This window comes from Sturnira hondurensis, unplaced genomic scaffold, assembly GCF_014824575.4.
Source record: "Sturnira hondurensis isolate 20B ecotype Veracruz unplaced genomic scaffold, ASM1482457v3 Scaffold0009935, whole genome shotgun sequence".
Lineage (NCBI taxonomy): Eukaryota > Metazoa > Chordata > Mammalia > Chiroptera > Phyllostomidae > Sturnira > Sturnira hondurensis.
This window is the reverse complement of record NW_028082566.1, coordinates 3,615,179-3,636,361: the sequence shown is the minus strand read 5'-3', so window position 1 is coordinate 3,636,361 and position 21,183 is coordinate 3,615,179. Positions and strand designations below refer to the sequence as shown.

Sequence of the window (21,183 nt, the reverse complement as noted above, 5' to 3'; positions counted from 1 at the left end):
TATTGCTTCTATATTAATCTTTATCTATAAGCGGGATTGTCTTCATCCAGCTCCCTGTAAGATTTAATCAGTCAGTACACAGGCTATGCCAATGAGAAAAACAATATACCTATAAAGGTAGGCTAGGTTGGCAGGGTTTGGTTTGGTTTTGTCCTCCATATTTTTAAGTAATATTGTTTGTAATTTCTTTGGATCACTAACCACTGAATGACTTAAATGTCTTTAAAAGCAGTCTCAGCCCTGGCTGGTGTAGCTCAGTGGATTGAGCGCGGGCCTATGAACCACACGGTTGCGGTTCGATTCCCAGTCAGGGCACATGCCTGGGTTGCAGGCCAGTTCCCGGCAGGGGACACACCAGAGACAACCATACATTGATATTTCTCTCTCTCTCCTTCCTTTCCCCTCTAAAAATAAATAAATAAAATCTTTAAAAATATATATATAAAAAATAAAAGCAATCTGAGCTTTGCAGACTCAACAACAGAATTTAAACAGAAGGAATTAATCTAGAAAGGAAATTTGTTTGTAAGCATAAATGACCAACCAGCTGAAATAGAGAGACTGAAAACAATCCTCTAGTATGCATCTGTTATCCTTGTTACAAATGATGAGAGCAGGAATTTGTCCCTGACTCAAAAATACTCATCTAGGTTCCAACAAAACAAAACAAACAAAAAAAAACCCTCAGTAGCTACTATGAACCCATTGTACATGTAGTTCTACAAATCCTGAAAAATTACAGTGAAATAGGAGTAGATAATTAATTGTTCAGTCATGTCTCCCTCATCCTGCCTTTATACAATTGATTTTTGTCAAGTCAATTAATATTACACTATTTCCTGTATTTATGTCTTCTAGGCATGTTCAAATTTCTGGATGTTCAACTTTCCTTTTGTCAACTATACACTTAATAAATAATTGTTAAACACTTTCTATATGCAAAACCTTGGATTAGATAGATACAAAGCAGAAACAAACATTGAATAAATAATTGTTAAACACTTTCTATATGCAAAACCTTGGATTAGATAGATACAAAGCAGAAACAAAGCAGTTTCTGTCCTATGGGGATTTGTAATTTAACAATTGCCTAATATTTTCAAATACTCATTCAATAAACACTTAGCAACTAAGTGACAGAAAAAAGATTCAATGTTAAGACTGTGATATGAACACATGGGCTCTGGCCCTAGATTAGTTACATTCCATTAATGGGACAGATTTGTAAACAAATATGTGCAGCAAAATATGGAAATGTTAATAAATTCTTTACAAATCACATAAAAGGAGGGATAGTCCATTCTATCTGAAGAATCAGGCCAAGTTTTACAGTGAGAGTGATGCCTGAACCATCAGTAGGGGCCGTCGAGTAAGATAACAACATGAAGCAAAATTATCCCCACAAGAACCGCGGCGTGAATACCACGATTCTCTCAAGAAATGGAAGTAGTCTTGTAGGGCTTAGTGTTTAGGAGAGAGCTTCGAGAAAACAGTGGGGGAGAGATGGGGAGTGCCACGCAGAGAGAAAGAGATGGGGCTTGAAAAGCCAGGTCAGACTTATTCACATGGGCAATTAAAGGGTTTTTCACAAGAGAGCAAAAGCATAATGGTATTCTCCCTTTTTGAACACGCATAGGATTTATGGCAGGGAGAAGGCTGCCCAGAGCAAGATGTAAGGTTGAGGGACAACAGCCCTGCACCGTGGTCTCTGGTGAGTCAGACAGGCCTGGATCCAGGCAGAAGCAGAGCGACCAGCAAAGTTAAAAAGATAATGTAGAAGTTAAAGAGGGAGAAGGTCAGGGTGTGAGACTCAACTGGCAGAAAGTCTAGTTGGGCATTGGGGGCACAGAGAAAAAGATGGGGACCACTTACTTATTCCCTGGTAGGGAAGCAAACTGGAATTTCAGGACTGCCCATATGCAGTTTGAAAAACCTCTGAAGAGATTCCGATGGTCATGACCCTCATTTAGAATAGCTGGTTGTGACCCTCATTTAGAATAGCTGGTTTAGACCGTGCCCTTAAAATGAAATTTTTAATAATTTCATTTTTTAAATCACATCATATTCTCTTTGTGGTAGAAATGTTCATAAAACAGTAGCAACAGCATGTATTAAACTAATTCATCCATCCATTGTCCTCACTGAAACAAAGGGGCCTTTTAATTTTGTTTTTTCTAATTTTATGGTTAGATCCACTATTGAGGTCAGTGTCTCTGGAAAGATCTGATGTAACAGGCAGGACAACATTTTAGGTTAAACATAATAGACTGAGCACTTAGATACTTCAGCTGTGTTGCAAGGACTGAGGAAATTATTTAGGCAAACCAATGAATTCTTATAAGCAGACGAGTGTCAGAAATGATGTGAGCTACGGACAGTGACTTCAATAAACATGGTCATTTTTTACCTCTGCACATAAAAACCAGATCTAGGTTTTGTTTTCGTTTTTTGTTTTTTATTTGCACAGAAAGCATTGTTTTCTCTTCCCGTTCTTGACACATTTTTTTTAATTGAATTTAAACTTTTCTAAAATTTTGTTTTACCACTTTGTGGCACAAAATTAAAACTGGTGAAGCAAATACAGAAGGAAAGCGTTAGCAGATAAATACCCACTGCTTCTTAAAGAGGTGAGGCCACCAAACAGCTCCTCTCAACACCAGATTATTCGCAAGTGGAAGCATCACTTTCCTGCTGCATTTTATCAGCTCAGCTCACCAGGTAATTGATTAGAGACACCTTTCCCAAGACAAAAATCTCCATTCAGTTAACGATGTGTTCATTTATGTAGATCTATTACTTAGGAAGTCATACATACAAACTCTATTTCTTCTCTTTCTTTCTTTTTGCATATCACGCACCAAAGATTAAATAGGCAAATTGTCTCTCTGTAATAAGAAAGTCCTAAATGTCCACTTCTAAAACTCTTTGCTCTGCTTGGAGACAAAGTTAATTTGCAATTACTTATTTGTTTTTCATTTATTCCAATAAAACTTTACATAAACTAGTTTAGTATGTCTTAGTTTATAAACTAAGGTAAAAACACGTTTTATGAAATTACACTCGGAAAGTGAGTCATTTTAATACTCTGTGTATATAAACTAATATTTTTAAGGGTACAGACATAAACAAATGCATAAGTATACAGATCCCTTCTTCCAATCTGTCCATCAGGCAGCCAATATTTGTTGAAAACCTCCTACGTGGAAAGCACACAGTGAGATTTTATGAAAATCAATGATAAAACAAATTTCCCCAAATGATTTTAAAAGTACTATTATGCTAAGTAAGGCTGGGGAAAGGGTTGGTCTCAACCAGCTGTGGAAAATGTGATCATATCCGGTTGATACTGTGCTCTCTGACATTCGTGACTGTTTTTAATAAAATTAATGTCACTCGTTTTATATAGGTGTATAGACATACATATATTTTTAGAAAGAGAAAGAAAGTAACAAAGTAGAAAATACTGTCTTTTACAAATTCATGTCACAATTCACATAGCACACTGTAGTGATATTTTCAATATCTAAGTAGTTATTTTATTTACACTGGGATTCTGAAGAACCCATTATATATTTGAACATATTTGAAAGGAAACCCTGGAATTTATTATTAAAAAGTTAGCAGGCTGGATGGTGACTTCCTCATTATTCAGCAGTGGATTAAATTCATAGGACTTGAGATCAATTTTCAACTCTAGCAATAAATATGAATGTCACAGAGTCAGTCCAATTAATTTTTCTTTTTTTTTAAAATTTGCCCAGTCCATTACCTTTCTCCAGCATTTAGCTTTCATCTTATCCTGCCTGCTGATTTCCAGTTAAACAGTCCTCTCATTATTTAATTTCCCACAGCTTCATTAAGTAACTCAGCAGAAAAAAGATAAGAATCAATACTTGGAAATGAAACATCAAATGGTTAACATTCATGCCACTCAACTGCATTGTTCTATTCACAGCTCTCACCAATTGGGGGCAAAAAACACCAAAGAATTTCATATTCTCCTTAGTGATAGTATTAATATCATCTATCGTAATTGTGTATCTCTCTACTTTGTCATTTCTCTTGTCACCAACACCTGGGCACAGATAGGAATGAGCCCCACCCTTAAAGTCTAAAATAATTTATAGAAAAGTTAAATAAAATCTTAAAAAAAAAAATAAAGCCCTGGCTGATGTAGTTCAGTGGATTGAGCATGGGCCTGCGAACCAAAGGATCACGGTTCAAGTCCCAGTCAGGGCACGTGCCTGGGTTGCAGGCCAATTCCCAGTGGGGGACACATGAGAGGCAACCATACATTGATATTTCTCTCCCTCTCTCCTTCCCTTCCCCTCTAAAAATAAGTAAGTAAAATCTTTTTTTAAAAGTGACCAAATATGGCTAGTTGTCAGCAGCATACATCTTACAACCAGACATGCTGGTTCTAAGGATTAGGAACTCAGCCTTGCTATCTCCTAGATGAAAGACTTACACCAAATTACTTACACTCTCTCGAAATCCCAATCTTTTCAACTATAAAATAGGCCATAACATCATCTATTTACAGAATTGCTGAAAGGATGAGTGAATGAGTGTGTAAGTGCTTTACACACCGTTTCACACAGATTTAGACTTTGACATTCATTTAAATAAAATATACAGAAAATGTCCAACATGTTCATGTTTCTTGACCTTATTAGTACAGCTTTTATCTTTGAATAGTTTTACTGCCTGATAAATAAAAATATTTTCCAAGGATTATCAATAATATTTTGTTTCTTCAGAGATTCAGGAAGAAAACTGATAATTCGCTCAGGAGGTTTGGAGTGTTATTCTTTATAGAATAAACTTGACAAAACATCTCACAATTTTAAAGAAGAATGCCTGATGACTAATGTCCCTGGCTGACAAGGCATTCACACTGATGGCTGTCATAAGCTTGAAAATATAAAGGCAAATGTTGACCACTGCAGCAAGGCACCTTTTAAATACACCTTATTTTATTATCACCAATAAATTCTTGCTCTCCTTTGGCCTAGGTTGTCATCTACTTCAATATCTCTTTTATCACATGTCCAACAGGAAAAAGCAGTCTAAACATCAGCCCATAGCTTTTATTGATCACATGTAAGAATTGCTAAAATGTGCTTTCACTCCAAAACTTTGTTGTTAAACACAGCCTCCTCTCTGTCAAATCCTACTACGTCCACAGGGCTGCGTGTGTTGGTATGGGAGAGCCAAGGGTGGATTTGGTGGAAGTTGAGTGTGCATTTTCAAATCTACACTCTCTGGTCACTGGTTTATCCACCACCCTCTCTGGATACAGATTGTATTCAGCCTGGGCTATGACATACGGTCTTTAACACACCGCTTTCAAATTGTCACCATGCAGTTCGTGTTTCTATGACTCTCCAAATTGATTGTAAATTCTCCTAAAGTACAGGTACCCTCTCTTCTGCGTTGCTATTTGCCACACAGTAACTGAAAGAAGAAAATGAGAGAAGACTAACAGCTAGTAAGTACTGTTTTTGTCATAGGCATGGTGCTGGGCGCTTTGCTGACTTCATTTCATTCATTTCTCCAGTAATGGAGAAGAGTGGAGTGAATATTTCAATTCACTTCTCTTATGAATTTGGTTTTTTGATCATTTCCATATTACTGATTAGAAAATGAGATTCCAAAAGTTGAAATAAGTTCCCCAAAATAACATTCCAAAAACAGATAAAAATGGGACTTAGAGACATCTATTTGACTCCTAATTCCGTTGTCCTGCTGCTACACTCTGCTGCCCTAAATTCTCTTTAATCTTTATGTGCAAGTTTCTCATGGTATAAAAGTATTTAGAAAGGCACAGCCAATGGTTTAGACTTGACTTTGCTAAATATGGGTAGGGAGAAGTAACCAAAACAAGGTAGTAGAATCCCCTTGAGAAGCTAGCGTTTTAATTACTTTAGCTCTAGAAAACTACCCCCAATTTGGGGGTGGGGGAGGGAAATCATAGGAGCCGCCAAGAGTTGCTGAATAACAGTGCTCACCTGTAGCATTATTTTGAATATGTAGTATTTGAAATAAATTATGGAAAATAAGAGATAAGTTCAATAAATGCAGGATACCAATATAATAGACCGTTACACAGTCATGGAAGGTTGTATTTTCCAAAACTATAACTGCAGCATCTGCATGATATAATATCAACAGAAAAGTAGAGAATATAAATTGTATAGAATAAAGTATAACTTCATTATATATGCGAACATATGAAATATGTCCAGGAAAAGTCCAGCCATTGTCAATATCACAAGATCAGTTCACACGACATTGATGTAACCTGGCAGCCAAGGAGAGTGGACTGGACTGGGTGTGTGTGAACAATGACAACTTCACTGTACTGGTCAATAGGGTCAGGAGACGCCACTGAGTGAGCATGTGTGCTATGTGGCTGTCACATTCAAAGTAACTGAGTGTAGAGCAATGTATCTGCATCAAATTTTGTGTTAAGCTTGAACATTCCTCCGTGGAAACTATTCAGATGATTCAGAAGGCCGCAGCTATGGGCAACTGGTGATTGGCAGCTTCATCATGACAAGGCACCTGCTCGTGCATCATGTCTCATGCATTGTTTACTGGTGAAACACCAAATCACGCAGGTGACTCAGCCCCCCTACAACCCAGATTTCGCACCCTGCAACTTCCAGCTTTTCCCAAACTATAATCACCTTGGAGAGGGAAGAGATTTCAGACCATCAATGAGATTTGGGAAAGTATAAGGGGTCCACTGATGGCAACTGGGAGAAGTGTGTGAAGTCCCCAGGCAACTACTTTGAAGGGGACTGCGGTATCACTGTCCAATGTACCATGTTTCTTGTATCTTGTATCTTGTTCAATAAATGTCTCTCTTTCATATCACATGGCTGGGTACCTTCTGGAGAGATCTCATCATATACACACAAGAGGAAGTGAGAGGGACTATAAATGTGATGTTACAAATTAGAAAAATGAACTAAACACTCATTGTATGATGGAATAGTGGGTGGTTTTTATTTTGTGTTTAAATCAATTTGTAATTACTGAGTGCTTACCTAAAGTGGCGGAGTGTTTTAACTCCTACAGGTGTATTAACTTATTTAACCTTCAAAACAAATATAAGAGGTAGGGTCTACTATTCCCCCCGCTTTACAAATGAGGAGATTGAGGAAAAGAGAGATTGAGTCACTTTCCAAGGTTTCACAGCTAGTAGTGGTAGAGCAGGTCTAGTTCCACACCCACACTCTTTGAGGCAAATAAAACTGGCTCTCATACACAAATGTTACTAGTATGAAACAGACTAACCACTGAATGAAACCCCTTTGAGAGAAACTTTTTCTTCCCTGCCCAGAGTAAATAAACTTCCCTATTGACAGTGAATCCAAATAGGGAATGCAGGCTGCCTCCTATGTCACAAATAATGTAACTAAAACAGCACAGCCATTAACACCCTATTGTGGGTAGAGGGGTCGCTTTGTGAATTGCTTCTAGACTCCCATTCTCTACATCCTAGCATTCTTTTAGAACACCCCTCCACACCCTAGGGACCACGTAGTAAGCCTTTTCTCTCCTAAGATATACCTGGGCAACTCCTGTACTGTGATTTCAAAATCACTGTCCAGAAATACCCCTAGAACAAATTTTCCTAAAACTCGGAAGCTAAAAACAAAAACAAAAAACGTAAAATGTGGCCCTCCTAAAAACACTGTGAGATGACTACATTCTTTAACAAGACCTCAGGAACAGCAGAACCAGAAGAACAAGGTTATGGGCATGCCACACCTTGACCCTCAGTTAACCTTCTATCTACCTCATTAACAAGCTAACAGGTATTCTCATTTGCCTAGCTTACAGAAACAGAAATTATCCCCTAACAACATCATTTGAGAACCTATTTGCACACTAACTTCAAACTGTCTGACTAAAGAAGGGTAAAGTGTTGTCTATGGGATGAACCAGTTTGGACGGAGGGTGGAGCCTGCACTCTGGTTCTCGTCCACCACAGATAATCAGTACAGCACAGTCTCTGCTTCCAATTGGGCCGATTCCCATCGGATGAATCACATTCCCTCTTTTGGCATCGGAATTGGCTTTCCCACACGGTCAGTTAATCACTAAGTGTAACCGGAACTGTGACATGTACTCTTGCAAGGTATATGTCACCGGTGGATAGGAGAAACAAACAGAAAGTCTTTGAAGTAAAAGAATAAAGACGATGTGGAGAGGACCACAGGAAAAGGAGAAGAAGTAACTGAAAAGCATGCAAAATTTCAACCATCTTCCTGTTTCATTCACAATTTGCTTCCAGGCTGTCACAACCTTTCATGGATTATAAAAATCACGCCACCCCAATTGCCCCAGCAGAGAAGCAAGAGCAAAGACAGCGCTGAACTTGACACTATCACTTCTAATGGGGACAGCCTAATGGCCACAATTCTTTTTCCTTTGTATAATGCTTCGTCTTTTACCAAAGGCCTATAAACAATGATGTGAAAGTAAGTATATGTTTAACAATAGGCTCCCCCCCAAAAGTAAATGCAAGTATGTATGTGTCTGTTTACATAATTACAAAGTTTACAATCCATAAATAATAATAATATATTTAATACTTGTAACTTCCATAGGGTTCATTGATCCCCACAGAATGTCTTAAATGCTGAAAACAACAAAATATTAATCACGCCCCGAGGTGCAGTGTTTGCGTTGTGCCGTGTGTAAATACCCCCACCATGGGCAACTACAAGCTACCGATATGATGCCACCGAGCACGGATTGAGAAGAGATGAACAGTATAGCACACAACTGCATATTTTCACCACACGGATTAAAAAGAGAGCCCAGATCATGGCAGAATAATTTAAAGTAATAACTTTTGAGTATGTCTCAGCTTTCTCTTAAAATGTAATTTATTAAATTTTAGGTTTACATATTTAATTTTTAATAATCAGTGTATTTAACAACTGTCGCACAAATTCTTGTCTCAATCCCATTTTAGCCAGCTCCAGCACACCATTAACAAGTATCATCTTAATACTTCAATACTGCTAATCTAGATCAAGTGACTACCATCCCAGAGTCGTGTCCTCATCAAAGTAATTGCTTAAAAAGTTTAACGTGAATAACCAATATGTGTTGAACCTAGAGATTTTGATTCAATCAATGTGGTGTGGAGGCCGAAGAATCTGTCTGTGAACAGGCAAAGTGCCTTCCCCACACCATATGATTTATTCAGAGAATTACAACATCCCATCCTGCATTTATTGTCTACATATTCTGTACCAAGCTCATATCATACTGTTTCGTGGATGAAAAAAGGGCTCTGTAATAAAACTTGACAAGTCCACTGATAGAAAGTAACCTCGCAGGGTGAATAACCACAAATTTCCGAATGGGGCAGGTCATGGGGTGTAGTCCTGCCCAGGTCTATGTATAACTCTCTACCAACAGGCTTCTCGTCTCCTTAAATGGGCCCCGCCCGTTGTCTCCAGGCTCCCAGGCTAACACACCTCTGAAACGCCCCTGTCATCCCCTACGAAGCATCATCACCCTCAACACAGCACAGAACCTTGACTCTGCTGGAGTCCAATCCCCACCTTGCTTTCTCCCCTCTTCAGATAATCTTCCTTATGTCCCCTCCTTAATTCCAAACGCATTAAAGAAACCGCGAACTCATTCCTGAGAGACATTTTCCTCATTCTGGTGAGATCTTTGCTTCCAGGCATAACCTGGTTGGTTCAAAGAGATTCTTATAAAAATTCTCTAGAGGTCTGGATGTTCTCACCCCAACGACATGGACTCAAAAGAGAGAAAATGTGTCCTCCACGGGCATACAGAGACTAAGAATTATAATGCAACTGCTGAAGTGAAGATAAGTTTGTCACCCCAAAATATGCCTTTAGGGGGGATACTGATTATTTTGGGCTAGTTAATTTTAAGAAACAGCAGACTTGGGAGAAACTCTGAAAACCAAGTAAACCAGCCAGGCATACCCTGAAGTGTAAAGGAAAATTTTTTTTCCCCAGCACTGATACTGCTACATCCCAGCTGCTTTGGAAAACAGCAAAATCCACCACGGGGGAGAGACATAAAAGAAAACAATGTTTGACCTGAGTCTTGAAAGAGCACAGACTAATGAAGAAAAAAGGGGGCAGGGAGGAAGGAATGTTCAAGGCAGAGAGAGCAGCGTGGGCGTGGTCAAGCAGCCAAGAAGGATTTGATTCATTAGGATAACAGCACCTGCTTTGGGACTGTGCCTCTTACTTGTGTTTTGCAGCCACATTTATCTGGGCCAAGTTTTAGGCATGGTAGGCACATGTTTGACTATGTTCAGTCACACAGCACATGGGAAGAGTACCTGGAAATGAGACAGAAGAGGTACCGGCCAAGTCAAGAAGGACTGTTTAGAATGTCCAGCACAAAATAAGTGTTCAATAAATCCCCACTTTTCTTCCAAATGGGAAGAATACCCATTTGTATTCTTCCTTAGATATTAACGTTCACAATGAGTTTTATCAACATTCTAGAATTCTTGCTGTGAAAGGACTTACATATGATACCTAACCTACAAGGTCTACAAAAACAGAACTCTGTCACTGCTTTTATACTTCTAACTTCTCAATCAGAGAAAATGACAGAAGTCATCAAAAGCATGTAACTAAGGTTCCAGGGAAAACAGGTGATTACTACAGTATGTTATTTTCCACAGTGGTTTTATCTCATTCTAATTCATCATTTTCAGAAGAAAATGGGACTATTATAGATACTATTTTCTGTTTCTAAGGTGGTATCATTTCAGCTATAGACATTTTAATTAGGTAACCTAATTAACTTAAAGAGCTATTAATTAGCATAAGAAAAAAGGAATCCAAGAGATAAATAATGGGTAAAAGGAATGTCATAAATCCAGCAAGAAACATATATTTGTCATCCTAACACACCTAACACACACTACAAAACCTCTATGTACACAGTCCCTTCTCTAACATACACTGTGCCTGTCTTGTCTTGTCTCCCCTCAAGCCCGACTTCCTCTTTGTAGGATATTCCAAACACTCTGTTCCACAATGATCTGTTCCCTCCATGTGCATGAACTTCTTTGGATCTAAGTCCTACATTTTCACGTTATGTTATATTTAGTGCCCAACCAGATTTTACCTTTTCAGAGAATTTCTCTTGCATTTCTCATGGAGCATGGCATAATGCTAGACATAGAAAAGACACTAAAACACTTAGTAAATAAACAGAGTAAATGATTTCCAGGAATTATATCTAGCTTCAAGCCTCATTTGCTGACTTTGTCACCTGCCCCAAAATAAAGATGAAAACATAAAGCTTTTTAAAAGTCTTAGATTGGGCACAGTGAAAAGAGGTTATCAGAAGGGTTTCTATTTCTGAGTTGCTTGTTAAGTGTCAGCAAATTACCAGAGGGCTCTAATTAAAAGGCATGGGAATTTTTTTGCTCTACTTGCCCCTTGTAAGGCTGAGGGGCCTAGAGTTGTCCCTTGCTGAACAAGCATCTTAGGATATATGCTCTTTATGCACATCAAAGACCTGAGAGAAAGAGGGTACAGGTATCTCAAGGCTGCTTCTATCCTTGTCTTCTTGAACCAGTTTTTCGAAGTTCAAAAGAGGACTATTTATAGAATCCCATAACTGAATCAGATAATACATTTATTAAATTAATACTATTGCTGGTATCATCATAATAACAACATTTTTACCACTTTCTTTGTGACATACATTGTATAAGCACCTTTCAGACGTCATCTTACTAAAACTCTGACAACAAACACTCTGTATAAGATATATACCATAATCATCCTCATTTTAGAGATGAGGAAGCTTAAATTAGGTAAGACCTTGTTCCAGGTAACAACATAAGTCACAAAACCAGAATCTGTAACCAGACCTCTTATGCCAAAGCCCAAAGAACACCACCACCCATGATTACAAGACTCAATCCTTAACAATATAAGTACAGTAAGTTCTTGGGTCTCTTTTGGAACTTGATGCTTCTATCTGAAAACCTGAAAATTAAAAACNCTCTGTATAATATATATACCGTAATCATCCTCATTTTAGAGATGAGGAAGCTTAAATTAGGTAAGACCTTGTTCCAGGTAACAACATAAGTCACAAAACCAGAATCTGTAACCAGACCTCTTATGCCAAAGCCCAAAGAACACCACCACCCATGATTACAAGACTCAATCCTTAACAATATAAGTACAGTAAGTTCTTGGGTCTCTTTTGGAACTTGATGCTTCTATCTGAAAACCTGAAAATTAAAAACAAGACACCAACTTAGTGCTATGAAAAATGCCAGAACCCTTGTTCTGGAATTTCCAGGATCTGAGGTAGCAAGCTGAAACGAACTGCTTTAAAGCCAACAGACTTCAGGATTCCCATCACACTCACAGCAAACAAGCATCCAGGAAAATAATAATAAGAACAAGAACAATAACCACAGCCACCCAGAGTGGTTAAATGTGGACCCTTTTGGCAGAAAGACCAGCCAAGGTATAATGTCTTCCAGGGTATAATCACCCTGAGAACTTATGGAAAATTCAGTAAATTTACAACATATTTATACCCATTCCACATACAGGCCACGTGGCATTCAGACTTCGTAGGATGTTCCTCGGAGGATAAGAACTCTAAAAAATGCAGTTTAATGTAGGACTTTTGACTGTGCATTAACTGTATATATTAATAACCTTCCTCTAGCATCCAAAGCCAGCCTGAGTTAAAAAAAGAAAAGGCCTAGAAATAAATGTTGAAATAGAATTTCCCATACAGCTTCACCAGTTCATTGACAGAAGAAACCTGTGGAAGCACTTAAAACAGTGACCATACGGTAAAACAAGAATTTAATGTTTAGCTATCAAAATCAGCATTAGAGTTCCCACAGTGTGAGGTCAGGAGTAAGAAGAATAAAGCAATCATGGGAGAAACACATACACACACACAGTTTCTTTCCAGGGAGAGCTAATTAACACCTGTAGGGGTTGTTGGTGCTTGAATTCACTCCTCCCTCAACAAACAAACAAACAAAATCATTCCTTTAGCTTTCAACTTTGTCTCCTGCAAATGCAAAATCAAATAATACTTCATTGGTAGCATTTTAAGCTCCAAGGCATATTCATGTGGAAGATTCCCCATGTTAATTAGATTTCTGTAAGGCACGTTTTAGCAACGAAAGAAAGGGAAGAAGGATTTGGGGAGCATTAAAAACAATCTTGGGGCAAAAGTGGACAAGTGAAAAGAGAGTTTTCCAACAAGAGAGATCAAAGTGTGCCAACAAAAGAGTGAATTATTATTTGCAAATTCTCTCTCTCCCGTTTCTATTATCAGTTTAGTGTAGCCCACTTCCTCAAAATCCGCAATATAGCAGTGGGGCAGCTTTATTTACAGGGAAACTGACCCAAAGAACGGAAGGCAATGTGTTTGAAATCCACAGTACTTGGGCAACAGTGTAGGTTGTAATCAGCACCCAAATGTGTCTACTTCCTGGCAGAAAATCGCGGCTTCCCAGATTTTAGGTAAAGCACACAGAGTCTGCAAAGTGCGCTGGAGCCACAATCTCTAAGTATCAGGCAGGAGGCAGACAGCCAGGAAAAGTGGAGGGGGTGGGGGAGCCGAGCCCAGGGTTCCAGGAAGAGGGTGGGGAGGAAGCCGCAGAGGTTAGAGCCGACAGAGGCCGCGGCACGTTTGCCTACGCCTCACAGGGGGAGTCCCGGGCCACCAGAGCTTAGGCAAGGCTGTCCCCTACGATTCCCGTCATCACCCAACGGTACCGCTCGAGTTTGGGACGTAAAAAAGGGCACGCAAAGTGGGTGGCGGCAGGACTTCTCACCACTGAGTCACAGCCCAGCCAACTTTTACAGCATTTTTCCATAAAAGAAAAAAAAAAGCCTCAGTCCCGTAAACCAGTTCACGCTATCCGCTCTGCGCCTCGAGACCTGGGGGTGACTCCAGACCCCACAACTGGGGTGTTTGTCACTCACCGCGCAACTTCTCATTCGCTCAAAGCCTCGGGGTATCCTGAGCGCTGGTGGAGCGCTACCCACCCGGTCAGGGGACGGCAGGGGGAGGGAAGGGAAAGGCTGCGTCCTCACCTGCAGGACACGGACACCTCCACCCGCGTGGCCGGGATGGCCGCGCTCAGCTGGTTCAAGTCCCCGATGCCGGCCGTGCTGGTGTAGCGGCTGTCCATCTTGAGTGGAGGCGAGGCGGACTTGTCCGCTGCCCACATCCAGAGCTCGGGCAGATGAAGACTCCGAGCCCAGCTCCAGGCAGACCAGGTTAGGGGTTGTGGGTGGAGGCAGAGGAAGGAGGCGGAGGCAGCTCGCGGGTAGGAGGAGGGAGTGGCAGGGCGGACCTCAGCCCTGAGCCCCCTTAGGGAACCGCGAGTTACAGTCCCAGCTGCGGCTGAAGCTGCCGGGGAAGTGGCGCCCCAGGCTGCTGGCTTCCCTGCCCCCTCCCTGCAGTCAGAAGCCTCAGCGGACACTCCGTAATCCTTTTCAGGCTCGCAGAGCTTCAGCGAAGTCACTGGGCAACCTGGCGGGATAGGTGGCACCAGACCCAGACTGTCTAGGACCGAAAGCTCTGGCCCGCTCAGCGTGCGGTTTGGGTTTGTCTCCGCCCCTACACACCCACACCCGCCTCCTGGGCTTGACTCCCTTCTGTCAATCAGGTGTGGACGGGAGTGTCTAGCAGTTTCTTAGCCTGGGTTGGGAGCTGGATGGAGGTGTGGGCGCCTCTGCAGGCTCCTCACTCCTCTATCGTTAAGTCCACTCGTTCCCACCCAGCGCCGATCCTCGCCTCACCCCTGGAGCCCACGGCGCTCCCTCCCCCTATGCCCTGGGCAGATGAAATGGGTCCCCACTCCTGGAAAGCCCATCCTCTGCCGCGTGAGGGGTAGGGATGATGGGACATGAAGACGAATTCAACCTTATGTAAGCGGCGATAAAGTGACAGTTCAATATATGGGACAAGGTGAGAGCAGATTGGACTCTGAGGTGGAGGGAAAAAAACTATTTGGGATTTAAGGGAGCGATCTGGTTTGCCTCTTCCGTCAGCTCTTTGGAATGTCGGGGTCTAATGATGACAATTATACAGTCGGGACTCTTCTGCGCCCCCTCGTTTCTAAATGCATGTAAATTCTGTCCTGAAACCCGGAGGTCACAACCCTGTAATGCAGCCGCCTCATCCCAATCCCAACAGGCAACACCTGAATGGCACTGGAGGGAGAGGTGCTGAGAAGTGAGCGCTTCGTGTAAGAAACCGGATTCGGGGGCAGCCAGACTGGTGCCAGGATGCAGAAGCAGTGAAAGCACAGGGAGGTATCCGCTGCTCACCTCCATTTCAGCGACCCTTATCGCCTGCACCTTCCCACCGGCCTCGCCCGTGCGCCCGCCAGTCCCCAGGTGCTCGCCACCAGGGGCGACCGAGAACAGGACGCAGCTTAAAGCAAACTAGGAAGTAGAGGGCGGATGTCCGCCTTCATTTAGTGCGTCAAACACAAAGTTTCTAGCTGGTAGGAATAACTCATAAAAGAAAAATTTTCATGAGTGAGGACCAGACATAAATTTTAACATTTTATTCCACTTGGAGCCACTTGCCTGGCGAATCTATAGAGTTGTGGGAAGTGACAAGTTGCACAGTCTTGTCACTTCCCTCTGCCAAGTACCCATTCACGCTTCATTTTGGTTTATTTTCCTCATCTCCACACCCACCACTTGCCACCTCATAAATCCAGAGGTTCTATCTTTCTCTTCCTCTTTCTCTATCACAGATTAAACTGTAGTTTACTACTGTTCGGAAATGCCCTATAACTCCATACATTTCTATTATTTTGCCCAAAACTAATTTGAGAGAGGAGACCTGCTGTATTTTCTTAAGCTGACCAGACTTCATTTTATAGAAGCCTCCCGAACAAATAAAAGTTGAGAACTTTAAAATATTACTCAACTCATACGGACTTTTACTTAAGTCTTTCCATTTTACTGAACTGTATTTGATATATAATAAACTGCCATAATTCAATTGTCCCATTTGATAAATTTCAATACATATATACTCCTGTGAAGCCATCATGATCAAAATAATAATAATCCATTTCACCACCCCAAAAGTCTTCTCAAATCCCTTTTGTTGTCACTTTCTCCTTTCACCACTACAAAAAGCCCTCAAGGCAACTGATATTCTTTATATTGCTATAGATAAATTTGTGCTTCTATAAATAAGTATATAAGACGTGGAATCATACATGAACAATTTTTTTCCTGTGGATTCTTCCTCTGAGCAAAATTCTTTTGAGATTCATCCATGTTGCTGAGTGCATCGATAGTTAATTTCTTCTTATTGGTGGATACTATTGCATTATATAGATGTGCCACAAATTGTTTATTCATTCACACATAGGTAGACATTAAGTTGTTTCCAGGTTTGGGATTTTACAAATAAAACTGCTATGAACACTTAGGTTGAAGTCTTTACGTGGGTATATGCTTTTACTACTTTTGGGTCAGTATCTAGGAGTGGAGTAATGGGATCATATGGAACGTGAATATTTAACTTTTCAAGAAACTGCTAAACTGTTCCAAAACAGTTTTACTACTTTCTATTCCCACAGCATTAGATAAGTTCCACTTGCTTCACATCCCTACCAACACTTACGTTACTCATCAAAATTTTAGCCAATATAGTAAGTGTGTAGTACTGGGAAATGACAAATGATATTGTCACATGGGTCTCACTGTGGGTTAATGACTAATGGCAAGCTTATTTTCATTTGCTTATTTGCTATCTGTAGGTCTTCTTTTATGAAGTTTCTGTTCAAATCTTTTGCTCATTTTTTATTGAGTTGTTTTATTATTCCTGAGTTTTGAGAGTATTTCATATATTCAATACTCATAGTTCATGTTGAAGTAAGCTTTAAATGACAAAACGTAAAATACATTCAAATTCTTTGTTAATGTAGTCAGCACAATACATAAAGAATTACAATTTTAAAAAATAACTTCTAATAACCTAATAAATATCATGAATGGTGACATGTCTTTGTTTAAACTTTTGTTTTGAATAATTTTTAGTAGAAAGTTTATACTTACTGAAATCTATTTGGATGTCAATGACCTTAGAATGTATTAAGAATTAGATGGATTTTGTGTACTAAAATTTATAAGCAGCCATGTTCACCAAGTCAGTGATACAGTAAAAATTAGTTGAGTGTTTCCCTATGTGCTTAGGCACTGGGATAGACCTAGGAGGGAAAGACTTTCTGGCGAGGAGATGGACAACTGGGCAGAGATTTTACTGAATGAATCACTGAGTTTTTATGTCAGAGAGTTTATGATTCCCCAGAGGTAGAGAAGACGTCAGTTCCTACATTAAATTGTCATTGTCAGTTATTGTTTTGAAACACTTATTTACAAAATAGCATGGTCAAAAACGGTCAGCTAGCTTGCAAGAGCCTATCCTTCTACGGACAAAGTTCATTTACCTCGTCTGGCAAGTGCTGCATCAGCTCACACAGAAATCCAAAGCACATTGCACTGGGCACTTCTTTAGGCTGTAGGTGCATCAGTGGAAAATTTGCTTGGTTGGGACTAACAACTATGACACTTCAAGATAAGTGAGAAATGCCAGCCTTGCCATATGCTCACCTTCCAACTGTCCTCAAAAAATCGAAGAAAATAGTTATGTCATTGCTTAACCTTTGTAGATAGCTATATAATCAATTTAGCCACTTAACCTGCTCTACGGAGGTATAGCTTACAAAATAAACTTAATAGCAAAGAACGGATTAGCTATTTAATTATGGGAAAATTGCAGCTAAGGAGAGACTCTTTTAAAAGATTTTATTTATTTTTAGAGCGAGGGGAAGGGAGGGAGAAAGAGAGAGAGAGAAACATCAATATGTGGTGTCTTTCACATGCCCCATACTGGGGACCTGGCCTGCAACCCAGGCATGTTCCCTGACTGGGAATCTAACCAATGGCCCCTTGGTTTGCAGGCCAGCACTCAATCCACTGAGCCACACCAGCCAGGGCTGAATCTTTTTTAAATTTTTAATGATAGTATTTCAGTTATCTATTGTTGTGTAACAAACCAATCCAAATCTTAACCATTCACTCTGACATGTGTGGCTCAGTTCATTGAGCATCATCCCACAAAGTAAGAGGTCACTGGTTCAATTCCCAGTGACCTTGCCTAGGTTGCAGGTTCAGTCCTAAGTCGGAGTGCACAGGAGAAGCAACACTGATGTTTCTCTCCTTTTTCTCCCTTCTTTCCCCTCTCTCTAAAAATAAATAAATAAAAATCTTTAAAAGAAGTTAACTACTCAAAACAAGAATGGATTTACTCTTTTTCATGATTCTTTGAGTCAGTGATTCGTGTAGGGTTTGGACAGGAAGTTCTGTTCCATGTAGTGTCAGCTGAGGTCATGCACATACATGGTTGCACTCAGTTAGAGGCTGGCTGGCCTGGAAAATCCAAGAAGTCTTCCTTACTTGTGAGGGAGCTATGCCAGCATGCCACCCTGCCCCCCACCCCACTCCCTGCCCCTGGCCACCACGGATGAAAATAAGTCTACGAAGACAAGATTCTTGGGGAGGAAAGGTAACCATATCTCAAAGGAGAAGGTCCAGGAAGCTTTTCCTCAATCGGCTTTTACTTGGTTCATTTGCATAGGAACACAGGGCATATAGGTAAAGCTCATCAATCATTTGCAGGAAGTAAGGATCATAAAATAGATAATATTTAAAGAACTAGAAGGGCTTCCTCTGAGTCAGGGTCAGATAACTAAAGGGCCATAAAACTTTGGGGAAACAAACTCACTTCATGCTTGGACCCTTATCAGAAAACTGAGGACATTCTTAGCAAAGCAGAATTCACAGGATTTTGTGCATTCTTTCCTAGGCCTCATTGCCCTAGGGAACCTGCCCATTCCAGTACAGGGCCACACCCACCTCCAGCATTGTTTCAGGCTTAAGTCAGGCAGGGGAAGTCAGGCAGCCAAGAGATTAGGAGAGTTCTCACAAACAGAATGAGGACTCAAGCTATGTTAAAGCTGAGGGTCAAGGGTCCATCACCCCGTTTTTCTATAGCCCAAGTCCTTCCCTGAGGGTCCCTTCAAGATTGTGCCTGTCTTAGGTCATCTCTCCCTTGAGAAATCTTACCCTTAATTGGCTAACCACTCATGTACCCAGGGCCAAGCAGGGTGAAGTAAAAGGGGACAGAGGCAGCACCTCTGCCAGGGAGATAAGCTTTGTCTCCTTAGAGGCTCAGGGTCTCCCTAGTGGCAACAACTCACTCAGCCTTAGGCATAGGGCGGGTTACAGTTTCTGAAACCAGGCAGAGTGGTTCTCAACACTTACCACGTGTGACAACTCAATGCTCTTTCTTCGTGAGGCTTCCCTGGTTTCTCTCCATTTAGTACTTTAGCCAGAACTTTCCATCATGGTGACTGGCTCTCCTAGAGCCAAAGTGGAAGCTTCCAAGATTCTGAGAATCTAGACCTCGAACTGGCTTAGTGTCACCTCCACTGGTTTCTCTTTGTCAAAGCAACTCATAAGGCTAGCCCAAATTCAAGGGGTTGGCGGGAGAGGTGGCTGAGTTCACCTAAGGGGTGGGTCAGCATGGACATATTGGAAGATAAGAAATTGATAGCAGTCTTCTTCAGGGACTACCCACTAAAAATAGTCAATTCAATTAAGGCTAAAACAATTATATGTACCTCATTTTAAAAAACACTGATCTAATTTTTCCACCACTTTTAATTTGTCCTACTTGAAAAATAAAATTAGTCTCTATAAGGAGCCAGAAGTCTTATAGCATACATTGTAATGAGCAGGATCATATAGTAAGCAAGGATTTGTTTTCAATAATGGATTTGCTCACGAGATGCTGAACAGAGGAGGAAGAAATATAGAAAAGATAAAGAATATCTTCCCTACTTTCAAGCATTAGTTTAGTTTCTCCCACCATCAACTCATCACACTAATAAGAAATAAGAAAGAACAAGAAATAAGCTATGACCTGCAATGAGATCATGTGGTATAGACCAATATGACTTACACTCAAGGAAAGATGTTCTAATGAGAAAGAACAACCATTCAATCTTACCTGGGGAAACAGGACAATATTTTTCAATAGTAAAAGGAGAGGACGAAACACTATAGGTAAGAAAATATGAGCAAATACAGAAGAAAAAGAAGTACTGAATATGTTTGTGCAGTAGTGAGAAGACCAAACTCAGCAAAGAAGAAGCCTGTAAATTTGGATAGAGTGAGTTTATCTTAGAAGACCTTGTAATTCAGAGAGAATATGTAAAAGGAAAGTAAGCTAAAGTTATCCAAATCTTGCTCTGTCCAGTAGAGTAGCCAGAAGTCTACTATTTAAAATTAAATTAATTACTATTTAGCCCTGGTGGGTGTGGTTCAGTTGGTCGGAGTGTTGTCCCGTAAACAGAAAGGTCTCAGGACTGATTCCTGGTCAAACACACACCCAGGTTGTGGGCACATATGGGAAAACAACCAACTGATGTTTCTCTCACACTGATGTTTCCATGTTTCTTTCTCTCTTTCTATCCCACCCCCTTTCTTGCTCTTCCCCTTTCTCTCCAAAAGCAATGAAAAAACGTCCTCAGGTGAATAAAAAAATAATAATTAATATTTAAACAAAATTAAAAATGAAGTTCCTCACTTGCATTAGCTACATTTTAAATGCTCAGTAGACACATATGGCTAGTGGCTACCCTACCCTGGATAGTGTAGGTTATGGAACATTTCCTTTACACTGTAGAAGTTTGTTAGACAGTACTGACAATCTAGTGTACCTCTTCGTATTTCTGAAATCTGTTCAGCATTCACTTCCCCTCTGCCTTGAGTTGTTTAAGATTACCTGAGATAATGCAATACTCCCCTACCTGTCTCCCTGTTTTCGCTCATGCCCTTCTCCAATCTTGTCTCCATTCAGCAGCGAGAATACACTTGATAAAATATGAATCTGGTCTTCTCAAATCCCTGCCAAAATCACTCATCATCTTTTTGCCAGGAATATTCCTCTGTGCCTCCTTCTCTAACTAATACTCATTCTTCAGGTCCCAAGGTAGACATCACTTCCTTGGCAAAGACTTCTCAAATATCTCTGAGCTGCACCATTCTTATCTTCAAAATA

General features: G+C 40.5%; 1 protein-coding gene across 2 annotated transcripts in view; it reads right to left on the bottom strand.

Annotated features, from left to right (window-relative positions):
• The window catches only part of CPNE8 (copine 8), a 178,683-nt gene extending 164,040 nt beyond the window's left edge, over nucleotides 1-14,643 (bottom strand). Inside the window, exon 1 of one of the 2 annotated variants that reach the window (XM_037058176.1) lies at nucleotides 14,118-14,643. In XM_037058176.1, the coding sequence (XP_036914071.1) occupies nucleotides 14,118-14,254 (137 nt within the window). In that variant the 5' untranslated portion in view covers nucleotides 14,255-14,643. The remainder of the gene's footprint in view (nucleotides 1-14,117) is intronic. The other variant, XM_037058175.1, reaches the window with a different exon arrangement.
• Nucleotides 14,644-21,183: the final 6,540 nt, after the last annotated feature.